General features: G+C 41.5%; 1 protein-coding gene across 1 annotated transcript in view; it reads right to left on the bottom strand.

Moving 5' to 3' along the window:
- Positions 1–211: 211 nt before the first annotated feature.
- Positions 212–11439, bottom strand: part of LOC120317654 (ceramide synthase 4-like) — a 33474-nt gene continuing 22246 nt past the window's right edge. Inside the window, exons 7-10 of the mRNA XM_039364398.1 lie at positions 9669–9797; positions 8419–8525; positions 2263–2419; positions 212–416 (exon numbers count right to left, since the gene is read on the bottom strand). Of these exons, the coding sequence (XP_039220332.1) occupies positions 219–416; positions 2263–2419; positions 8419–8525; positions 9669–9797 (591 nt within the window). The 3' untranslated portion in view covers positions 212–218. The remainder of the gene's footprint in view (positions 417–2262; positions 2420–8418; positions 8526–9668; positions 9798–11439) is intronic.

The raw sequence follows: 11439 nt of genomic DNA, 5'->3' as shown, positions 1-11439 counted from the left end.
GAGAAACTTCTTAATGGTGAAAACAATTAACCAGTGGAACAACTTGCCTCCAGAAGTTATGGGTGCCTCATCACTGTAGGCTCTGAAGAAGAGACTGTATAGCCCTTTGTCTGGAATGGTATAGGATCTCTTGCTCGAGCATGGGGTTGGTCTAGAAGACCTCCAAGGTCCCTTCCAACTCTATTATGCTATGTTCTAGGGTGAAGGGGGAGCAGTGATCAGAGGCTCAGCTGGCTTCCAGGCTTTAGTGAGACCACTGAAGGGGAAACTCCCACTGCTCGCCTAGTGAGGCAGGGCACCTGGCAGTTGGGCTGGTGATCAATGGTGCTGTTTTTCTGCTCTATCTTCTGGCCCACCTCATCATCATCATCATCATCCGTGCTGCTCTCCGAGTCTCTCCGCACATCCTTTTTCACCTGCAAGAGAGAAAAAGAGACTTTCCTTCAGTGGGTTCTTTCATCACTCCCTTTGTAGGTGGTCACCAGCAGAAAGGCAACATCTATCTCAAGTCTACAACACAGTCCTTTCAGCAGTTCCAAGAGGCTCCACTCAGGTGATGCTGAAGACACAGATAAGCCTCCAGGTAGCTTTAATGGCTCACTAATAGAATGCAAATGAACATCTGTCTGCAAGGAGCATAAATCCTGCCATTCCGCACCACCCAGTCAGAGCTGAAGAAGCTTCTTGGATGAGAAGCGAAACGTCTTCAAAGAAAACCAAGAAAGTCCAGTTGCAACATGGAAAAGCATCTTTGGGATAACTATGACCTGGAGGACTGAGAATCTCCATAGACAGATCCTAGAAGGGGCTGCCATGTTCCAAGCGACCGTTATGTAATGCAGCCACTTAACAGAACAGAATAATAGAATAACAGAGTTAAAAGGGACATTGGAGGTCTTCTGGTCCAACCCCCTGCTTAAGCAGGAAACTCTGTACCATTCTGGAAGATGGTACAATCTCTTTTTAAAAATTTCCAGTGATGGAGCACCCACAATTTCTGAAGGCAAGCCATTTCAGTGGATAATTGTTCTCACTGTCAGGAACTTTCTCCTGAGTTCTAGGTTGCTTCTCTCCTTGATCAGTTTCCATTTGTTGCTTCTTGTTCTGCTTTGGAAAATAGCTTGACTCCCTTTTCTTTGTGGCAATCCCTGAGATATTGGAAGACTGCTATCATGTCATCCCTGGTCCTTCTCTTCATTAAACTAGACCATGGGTCGACAACCCGCCACTCTGGAGCCGCATGTGGCTCTTTCAGCCTTCTACTGCAGGTCCCAGGCCATTTGCAGAGAGAGAGAGAGAGAGAGAGAGAGAGAGAGAGAGAGGGAGGGAGGGAGGGAGGGAGAAGAGAGGGAGGGAGGGAGGGAGAAGAGAGGGAGGGAGGGAGAGAGAAGAGAGGGAGGGAGGGAGAGAGAGAGAGAGGGAGAAGAGAGGGAGGGAGAGAGAGAGAGAGAGAAGAGAGGGAGGGAGGGAGAGAGAGAGAGAGAGAGAGAGGATATGAATGTATGTGGTTGTCCTTACTGGACTTTTAGTAAAGAACGTTTAATGAAATAGTTTGATTTTTTTTTAATTAAGAGATGAGGTATGGGGATAATTATGCTGTATTTAAACATGGTAGATAAGCTACTAAAATTGTTTTTACCTGTTGGGATGAAGGAGAAAGTTTTCCCCCCCCCCCTCTTTCTCCTGTCCTTTTCTTCCCCCCCGCAATTTTTTTCTTTTCTATTTTTCTATTTGTAGTTTTTATAGTTTGCACCAGCTTTTTATTTCATAAATACGAGGAGGACTCAAATAGACATTGAGTATTTTATTTGAAAGTAACTCTTTTTGGGGGGGGGGAGTTCAGAATGTTTTTGTTGCATGCAGAAATAAAAATTTGTTTTCTTTGTAGTTCATTGATTTCATAAATGCAACACACTATAGTTTTTTTATACATAGCACAAAGGTAAAAAATGATATATGCAGTTTTATCTTCATTTTAGATGTCAAAGGGGTTTTGTGGCTCCCAGTGTTTTCTTTTCTGTGGGAAACGGGTCCAAATGGCTCTTTTGAGTGTTTAAGGTTGTTGACCCCTGAACTAGACAGACCCAATTCCAGCAACCGTTCTTTATATTTTTTAGCCTCCAGTTACCTAATCATCTTTGTTGCTCTTCTCTGCACCCTTGCTTGAGTCTTTTTTTTACATCGTGGTGACCGAAGCTGGATGCAATCCTCCAAGTGTGGTCTTCCCCTCCCACTCCCCAAGTGTCCAATTTCTGATCTTACCCTGCCATGGATCAGGAACTTATAACTCATGAGGATGATTAGGTAGGACCAAAAGATGAAAAGGAGCTGCAGGACCATCAGGAGGGCATTGAAGAAGTAGTAGCCGAAGAAAGGCTGGTAGAACTCCATGCATTCGTAATATGTGCTGTGGAGAATCCTTGTGGAGGGTCAGGGAGTACAAAACAGAATGGGAAAAAAAGGTTACCCTGATCAGTGCTTTTTAAGACTGGGATAATCAATCAGGTTGGAATAGAATATAACAGAGCTGGAAGGGATCTTGAAGGTCTTCTAGTCCAACCACCTGCTCAAGCAGGAGACCCTATACCATTCCAGACAAGTGGCTGTCTAGTAATAATAATAATAATAATAATAATAATAATAATAATAATAATAATAATAATAATAATGATGATGATGATGATGATGATGATGATGATGATGATGATGGACATGGCTCACTTCCTGTGGATCAAGCGGCTACGATGGCTGCTTCTCACAAATCAGCCCATTCCTGGGTTGTGTAAAAGCAGCAGGACTTTTACAATCAGCTGTCCTGTGGCTTGAATTTCTTCCCTGGGAGAAAGGGAAGAAAAGAGATGCTCAGGCAGAGGTAAGAGCTCCCCTGGATCCCTATAATTTCAGGGATCGGAGGGTAGAGCTCCCTCGGAGCCTGAGCCAACTCCGCACTCCAGGACGTCTTTGTCCCGAAGTTCTGGGATGAAGCAAGGCGTCGTCGCTCCCACATCTGTTTTTTTGGGGAGGCTTGTGAGTATTCAAATGCAGACGGAGCAGACCAGGAGAAAGTGGATTTATTGTGACTTTAACCCCTGCAAGCATCTTCCCCCTCTTTTTTTGTTTACTTTCCAATTTCTGGAGGCAAGCTGTACCACAGGTTAATTGTCCTCACTGTCAGGAAATATGTACCACTCAGGTGATCCTGAGGACACAAGTAAACCTCCAGGTGGCCTCAACAACTCTCCAGAAGAAGACAAATGACCAGCTGTCTGTAAGGAGTATAAATCCTTCCATTTCCCCACCATCCAGTCAGAGATGAGGAAGCTTCTTGGATGAGAAGTGAAACGTCTTCAAAGAAAAACAAGAAAGTCCCGTTGCCTCCAGAAAAAGCACCTTCGGGACAACCAACTAAGAAGCTCCATAGACATTTACCTGTACTATTAGTAAATACAAGAGGGAAAGGTTTAGACTGTAAATTACATGCAGCAGAGACTTGTTCCTTTGGCTCATCTTGTACCCTGGGTTAACAGCCATTTGTCTGAAATGGTATAGGGTTTCCTGCCTGAGCAGGGGGTTGGACTAGATGACCTCCAAGGTCCCTTCCAACTTTATCATTATTACTACTACTACTACTACTACTACTACTACTACTACTACTACTACTACTATTATTATATGGATCATTGCACAGTCAGCCAGATGTTCAGACTGGATTTGGCATTTTGTCTACCTATCGAGTCCTTACCCAGGACCTGGGATAGGCAGATGTGGATGTTTGATGGTATTACAGATATCGTCGCAGGATGGAAGCAGTTCCTATTAAGGCCGCCTTTTGCAATTGACTAATAGCGAATTTGTCAATGCCAATGGTGTTCAAGTGGTGCTCCAGTTGTTTTGGGATTGCACCCAAGGAGCCTATTACTATTGGTACTATCCTTGCTTGCTTTTGCCACCGTCTTTCTACTTCTATTTGTAGGTCTTTGTATTTTGTTATCTTCTCCAGTTCTTTCTCTTCTATTCTGCTGTCTCCAGGCACTGCCATGTCCACTATCCAGAGTTTTTTGTCTTTCTTATCGACCATTGTGATGTCCGGGGTGTTATGTTGCAGGTGCTTGTCTGTTTGAATTCTGAAGTCCTAGAGCAGCTTAATTTTATCATTTTCTATGACTTTCTCTATTTTATGATCCCACCAGTTTTTGCTTACAGACAAATGATATTTTTTGCAGATCTTACAATGCACCTGTAAGGACCCACCCCACTTTGCATCTTAAGAAGACAGAACTCTTGGAATAATTCTTCCAACAGGAATCCTTTATTAAGAGAAAATGGTTGCAGGCATGCTAGACAGGACTTGGGGTCCAAGCTCTCCCATTCAAGGTTTTAAGGGGTTCCCCAGTAGTCCCACCCAATCAACCCCCCTTCCAGTGATAGTTTCAAGTATCACAATTCCACCCCCTTTCTTCTTCTTCCGTCTGGATGGAGACTTCAGATAACTACATGAAAGGCAAATACCCTTCCTTGTTATGGTAATGTTCTTGGGTGCTAACACTTTGAGGTTACAATAAACACACATTCAGCATTCAGCTCTTTGAAGTGTACTGAAGGAAGTGAGGGCCATAAAGCCCCTTTGTTCTCCCCTTCTCTCCCTCTATGGCAGAATCCAGAGAAGGCAGAATTGGGGTTTCTATATTTGATAATTAAAGATGAAATATAATTGGATTCTGACAGCACCATTATTGCTACTTTGTCATGCCGCTGCTTGTAGTCAGTCTGTGCAATCTTCTTGCAACAGCTTACCAGGTGGCCCACTGTTTCTTCAGCTTCTTTGCATAGGCAGCCCTTACTGTCTGTTGCTGTCTTCTCAATTTTGACTTTATATGCATTTGTCCTTAAGGCTTGGTCTTGTGCAGCCAGAATTAGTCCCTTGGTCTCTTTCTTCAATTTTCCTGCTCTTAGCCATTGCCAGGTCTTGTTAATATCTGCTATTATTATTATTATTATTATTATCGATCATCGCACAGTCAGCCAGATGTTCAGACTGGATTTGGCATTTTGTCTACCTATCGAGTCCTTACCCAGGACCTGGGATAGGCAGATGTGGATGTTTGATGGCATTACAGATATCGTCGCAGGATGGAAGCAGTTCCTAATAAGGCCGCCTTTTGCAATTGACTAATAGCGAATTTGTCAATGCCAATGGTGTTCAAGTGGTGCTCCAGTTGTTTTGGGATTGCACCCAAGGAGCCTATGACTATTGGTACTACCCTTGCTTGCTTTTGCCACAGTCTTTCTATTTCTATTTGTAGGTCTTTGTATTTTGTTATCTTCTCCAGTTCTTTCTCTTCTATTCTGCTATCTCCAGGCACTGCCACGTCCACTATCCAGACTTTTTTGTCTTTCTTATCGACAATTGTTAAGTCTGGGGTGTTATGTTGCAGGTGCTTGTCTGTTTGAATTCTGAAGTCCCAGAGCAGTTTAATTTTATCATTTTCTATGACTTTCTCTATTTTATGATCCCACCAGTTTTTGCTTACAGGCAAATGATATTTTTTGCAGATCTTCCAATGCACCATTGTTGCTACTTTGTCATGCCGCTGCTTGTAATCAGTTTGTGCAATCTTCTTGCAACAGCTTACCAAGTGGTCCACTGTTTCTTCAGCTTCTTTGCATAGGCGGCACTTACTGTCTGTTGCTGTCTTCTCAATTTTGACTTTGTATGCATTTGTCCTTAAGGCTTGGTCTTGTGCAGCCAGAATTAGTCCCTCGGTCTCTTTCTTCAATTTTCCTGCTCTTAGCCATTGCCAGGTTTTATTATTATCTGCTTTCCCAGCTATTTTTTTCATGTATTGGCCATGTAGTGCTTTGTCTTCCCATGCCTCTATTCTGTTCTTCATTTGGTCTTTCTTGTAGGCCAGTTTGGTCTCTCCAGTAGTTAGTAAGCCTTCCTGATATACTAATTTCAGTGCATCTTCATCATTGTTCTTCAGATATTCTTCCAAAGCCATTTTTTCTTCTTCAACCATCTGATGTACTTGTAGCATTCCACGCCCACCTATTTGCCTTGGTAGATAAAGTCTATCAATGTCACTGCGTGAATGAAGGGCATGATTCATTGTCATTATTTTTCTGGTCTGCCTATCCATTGCTTTTAGTTCTGCTTGAGTCCAGTCCACTATTCCAGCTGTGTACCTAATGACTGGGATTGCCCAGGTGTTGATTGCCTTTATGGTATTTCCTCCATTGAGTTTGGATTTTAAGATCTTCTTCACTCTCTTGATGTATTCACCTCTAATCTTTTTCTTGACTTCAGTGTGCTTGATGTTGTCAGCTTGAAGGATACCCAAGTATTTGTAGTACTCTTCCTCATCCAGACTCTTAATGTTATTTTCGTGGGGCATCTTGATTCCTTCAGTTTTCATTATTTTTCCTTGTTTGATAGTAAGTGTGGCACATTTGTCCAAGCCAAACTCCATTACAATATCTTGGCTATATATACGGACAGTGTTGAGCAGCGATTCTATTTCAGATGATGTTTTTCCATACAGCTTCAGATCATCCATATAAAGGAGGTGGGATAGTCTGGCAGATGTTTTTGATGTTTGATAGCCATGTCCTGAGTTATTCAGTATTGTTGACAGAGGAAACAGTGCAATAACAAATAGTAATGGTGATAATGAATCTCCTTGAAATATTCCTCTCTTGATATTAACCTCTCCCAGCCTCTCACCATTGATCTGCAACTGTGTTTCCATTGTGCCATCGATCTTTGCACAAATTTTCTGATGTTTCTACTGACTCCTGTTATTTCTAGGCACTTTATTATCCAATCATGTGGCAGAGAGTCAAATGCCTTTTTGTAGTCAATCCATGCCACATTCAGGTTGGTCTTCCTTCTCTTGCAGTTTTCCAAGATCATTTTGTCTATTAGGAGTTGATCTTTTGTTCCTCTGCTGTTGGGGCGGTTTCCTTTCTGCTCAGGTGGAAAGAGATTGTTTTCAACTAGATGCTGTTGCACTGCATCAGCTACTACACCAGTTAGTAATTTGAAAGTTGTTGGTAAGCAGGTAATTGGCCTGTAGTTACCTGGTGTTGCCCCTTTTGCTGGATTTTTCATTATTAGGTAGGTTTTCCCAGTTGTTAGCCACTTTTCAATTTCTCCTCCTTGTAGTATATTGTTGAACTGCTTGGCAATGAGTGGGTGTATAACAGTTAGATGTTTCAACCAAAACCCATGCAGTTCATCTTCACCTGGTGCTGACCAATTTTTGATTTTCTTTGCTCTTTTTTCTACCATTTTTGTTGTTATTACTAGTTCTTTCATTTCAACTTCTGTTTTATTTGCATCCACCTCTTTTAACCAAGCCGCATCCTTGTTGTATTTCTTTGGGTTATCCCATATCTGCTTCCAGAACTGCACTGTTTCTTCCTTGTCAGGTACTGACTGATTCTTTGCAGTTTCTCCATTGATGGATTGGTAGAAACGTTTCTGATTGGATTGAAATTGGAGGTTCTGCCTATAGTTTGCAATTCGAGCTTCATATCTACTGATTTTCCTGGCTATAGCTGTTATTTGTTGCTTTATTATTTCCAGTGCTTCCTTGATCTTCCTTGTTTCTAAGTGGTATTTCTTGATTAGGTATTCTTTGGTCTTCTTGTTCTTCAGCTTCTTTTCTTTCATCTGTTCTAGCTTGCTTGCATGTGATCTTAACTTGCTGATCTTATTTTCTAGTCTAACCTTCCATTTTTCTGGTGCACTGTTTGTTTGTTTTTCTTCTTTGTTGATTTTGCATCCCAGGTATTCTGTTATAACTGCAGCTGTGCTGTACATTAGTTGGTTTGTTTCTTGCAATGAATTGGTGCTTATACTTGATATTGCAATATTTGCATCTTTTAATGCTTGTGCTAGCTGTTTCTTTGGAACAAGCTTCAATGCAGGTAGCCTTATTCTGTTGTTTTTGTGCTGTTCTAGATGCTCAGTTATTCTTTGTTTCAATTCTTTTATTTCTTTAGTTAGAGGGTTTTGTTCTTCCTGAGGTAGAGGTGCCTGGTTTTCAAATGAGAACAGTTGTATATCTCTGCTAGATTCCTTCACTGCCAACTCCCCCTGGTTTGCCTCTACATTCTGAATTACTTCTGGTAAGGCTTTGATTTCTTTGCCCTGGGTAAACCTTTGCAGTTCGTTTATTATTATTATTATTATTATTATTATTATTATTATTATTATTATTATTATTATTAGTTACCTCCTACCTCTGGCAGTTTGATGGACTATATGCAGGTTGAACCTCCCATTTGTTTGTAGCAATGACAAGCTGTGGGGTCCCAAGGGTGGAGAGTGTAAAAAAAAAAAGAGAGGTCAAGATGGCGCTGCAATTGTGCCATCAAAGCTCCACCCTTTTTGCATACATTCCTGAAACGTACTTGGAAGGAAAAATCACCAGATGGATGAACAGGAAGACTGCTGCGAAAATGACAAAGAGCCTGTCACCAGTTTTCTGCCATTTCAGATAGTGAAACGTCTTTGTAGCCTGGGGAAAAAAAGAAAGAAACAAAAAGAAGTAGAAACTGTTGTGCGTCTGAAGTTATTATTATGAGAACCCTTGACTTTTAGGATACGATGGAAATTTTCTCTGGATTTAGCAGAATGATAGAGTTGGAAAGGACGTTGGAAGTCTTCTAGTCCAAACAACTGCTCAAGCAGGAGACCCTAAGCTATTCCAGACAAATGGTTGTCCAATTTCTTCTTAAAAGCCTCCAGTCTTGGAGCACCCACAACTTCTGGTAGCAAGCTGTTCCACTGATTAATTAATCTATCAGAAAATTTATCCTTAGTTCAAGATTGCTTCTTTCTTTGTTCAGTTTCCATCCATTGCTTCTTGTCCTGCCTTCAGGTGTTTTGGAGAACAGGCTGACTCCCTCTTATTTGTGGTAGCCCCTCAAATATTGGGACCCTGTTATCATGTCACCCCTAGTCCGTCTTTTCATTAAACTAAATATGTCCAATTCCTGCAACTGTTCTTCGTATATTTAAATTACAGCACCTAGTTTCTCTCTTCCAGAGGGATGCTGAGAATTGTAGTTTGGAGAACCCGGAAATGCCAAAGAGAAATACATACAAAGATTAACGTGCATTAAGATATTACCAACAAGTATAGCTTGATGAGAATACTGCAATCCCCAAGATTAACTCAAACCTTTTTGAAGATCCTGGCTAAATGCAGGACAAATGCAAATTTCTCCAAGTCAAAATTAGGTATCTGAAATTTGAAACAATTTTAGCTGCAAATTCTTTGCATTCTCCTTTCTCTGAATTGCTTTGGTGTAGGTTTTTCTCCCTCCAAACAAGATCTTTAAATTGGAACTACAGCCCTCCCCCCTTAGTTTAGCCAATCCAACACATCTGGCAAACTGTAGGTAAGAGGAGGCTGGTATAAACTTCTTTCTAGATTTATTTTCTCTTTCCAAAGAACATGGAAAAGGCTTTTTTTAAAGAGACAGAAAGAGAAGGAGATGAGATGAGATGAAAAGAAGAGAAGAGAAGAGAAGAGAAAAAAGAGAAGAGAAGGGAAGGGAAAGGAAAGGAAAGAGAAAAAGAGAAAAAGAGAAAAAGAGAAAAAGAAATTGTTCTTCCTTCTTCGGTAGAGGAAGAGAGTTCCTGAGCATTAACTTACCAGCAGGAGACAATGCGAAAAGTCAGTTAGGAGCAAGATAAGCGAACCGATACGGATGTAATTGAGACAGTATGACAAGCCAATAAGGATGATGGTGACCAAGTGGTGAACAATTTGCTGGTAAAAATCCTGCAGCAAAAGAGAATTGAACGGATGGATTTTGTAGCTGGTGCATGGAGGCCAAACATCCCCATTATGGAAAATGAGTATAGAGTGAAACTAGACAACTGTGCACGGTTGAGTCATTGTTTCAGAAATATTTCCTTACTTTTCACAATAAGGCTGGGAGCATTTGAAATCTTCCTTCCTTCCTTCCTTCCTTCCTTCCTTCCTTCCTTCCTTCCTTCCTTCCTTCCTTCCTTCCTTCCTTCCTTCCTTCCTTCCCCTTTCCCTTTCCCTTTCCCTTCCCCACCCTTCTAAGGAGTTGCAGGTTCTTGGCTGCTGCTGGATAAGGAAAGAGAACAAGGGATTGTGAGAGTGCCTGGGAAACTGTCACAGGACATTGAAAACGAAAACGACATAATCGCAGTAGCAACCCAGCAGTGCAGCAGCAGGCAGGAGCATTGAAGCATTCCCCAAATTTCATTACTCCTGGATTTTGGACATGTACTGTAAGTTAGCTCATTTGGGTTATATTGCTTAAAAAATGATTGCCTATGATGCCCCATTTCGCCTAGTTAAAGGTCATAACAACTAATGTCTATGGAGATTCTCAGTCCTCCCATGTCATGGTTGTCCCAAAGGTGCTTTTTCAAAAGGCAACTGGACTTTGTTTTCCCTTGAAGATGTTTCACTTCTCATTCAAGAAGCTTCTTCAGTTCTGACTAAATGACGGAGCCATTCATTCATTCTCATTCTTGGATGAGAAGGTAAACGTCTTCGAGGAAAAAAAAATCCAGCTGCCTTTTGAAAAAGCACTTTTGGGTCATAACAACAAGAATTTTAGTAACATAAAGATGTTTTGCATCTAAAGATACATAGAACTAGCACCTTGTTTTTTGTTTTTTTTTTTACTTTTTCTCTTCATTTGATTGTGCAGTTTTAAAATTAACCACCTGAATCACATTAATGAAAGACATAAATTTTGGTGAAGCACCAAAAGGAGGAATTGTGTCCCTTCTGGTATCTGAATGGAGCCTTCAATCAGAATAAAGTTGGAAGGGACCTTGGAGATCTTCTAGTCCAACCCCCTGCTTTCAGGTAGGTAGCTGTCCAGTCTTTTCTTAGAAAAGTGATGAAACACCCCCAACTTCTGAAGGCAAGCTGTTGCACTGGTTATTTGTCCTCATTGTTAGGAAGTTTCTCGTTAATTCCATGTTGCTTCTCTCCTTGATTAATTTCCATCCATTGTTTCTTGCCTTGCCTTCTGGTGCTTTGGAAAATAAATTGACCCCCCCTCTTCCTTGGTTGCTGGAATTGGGTCTGTCTAGTTTAATGAAGAGAAGGACTAGGGATGACATGATAACAGTGTTCCAATATCTCAGGGGTTGCCCCAAAGAAGAGGGAGTCAAGCTATTCTCCAAGGTGCCTGAAGGCAGGACAAGAAGCAAGGGATGGAAACTAACTAAGGAGAGAAGCAACCTGGAACTAAGCAGACATTTCTTGACAGTTAGAACAATTAATCAGTGGAACAACCTGCCTCCAGAAGTGGTGAATGCTCCAACACTGGAAGTTTTTAAGAAGAGATTGGACAGCCATTTTTCTGAAATTGTATAGGCCAGGGTTCCCTGCCTGAGTAGAGGGCTGGACTAGAAGACCTCAAAGGTCCCTT

The sequence above is a fragment of the Crotalus tigris genome, unplaced genomic scaffold, assembly GCF_016545835.1.
Source record: "Crotalus tigris isolate CLP2741 ecotype Arizona unplaced genomic scaffold, ASM1654583v1 scf7180000019756.288389, whole genome shotgun sequence".
Classification (NCBI taxonomy): Eukaryota; Metazoa; Chordata; class Lepidosauria; order Squamata; family Viperidae; genus Crotalus; species Crotalus tigris.
This window is presented reverse-complemented; position numbering and strand designations above follow the sequence as displayed.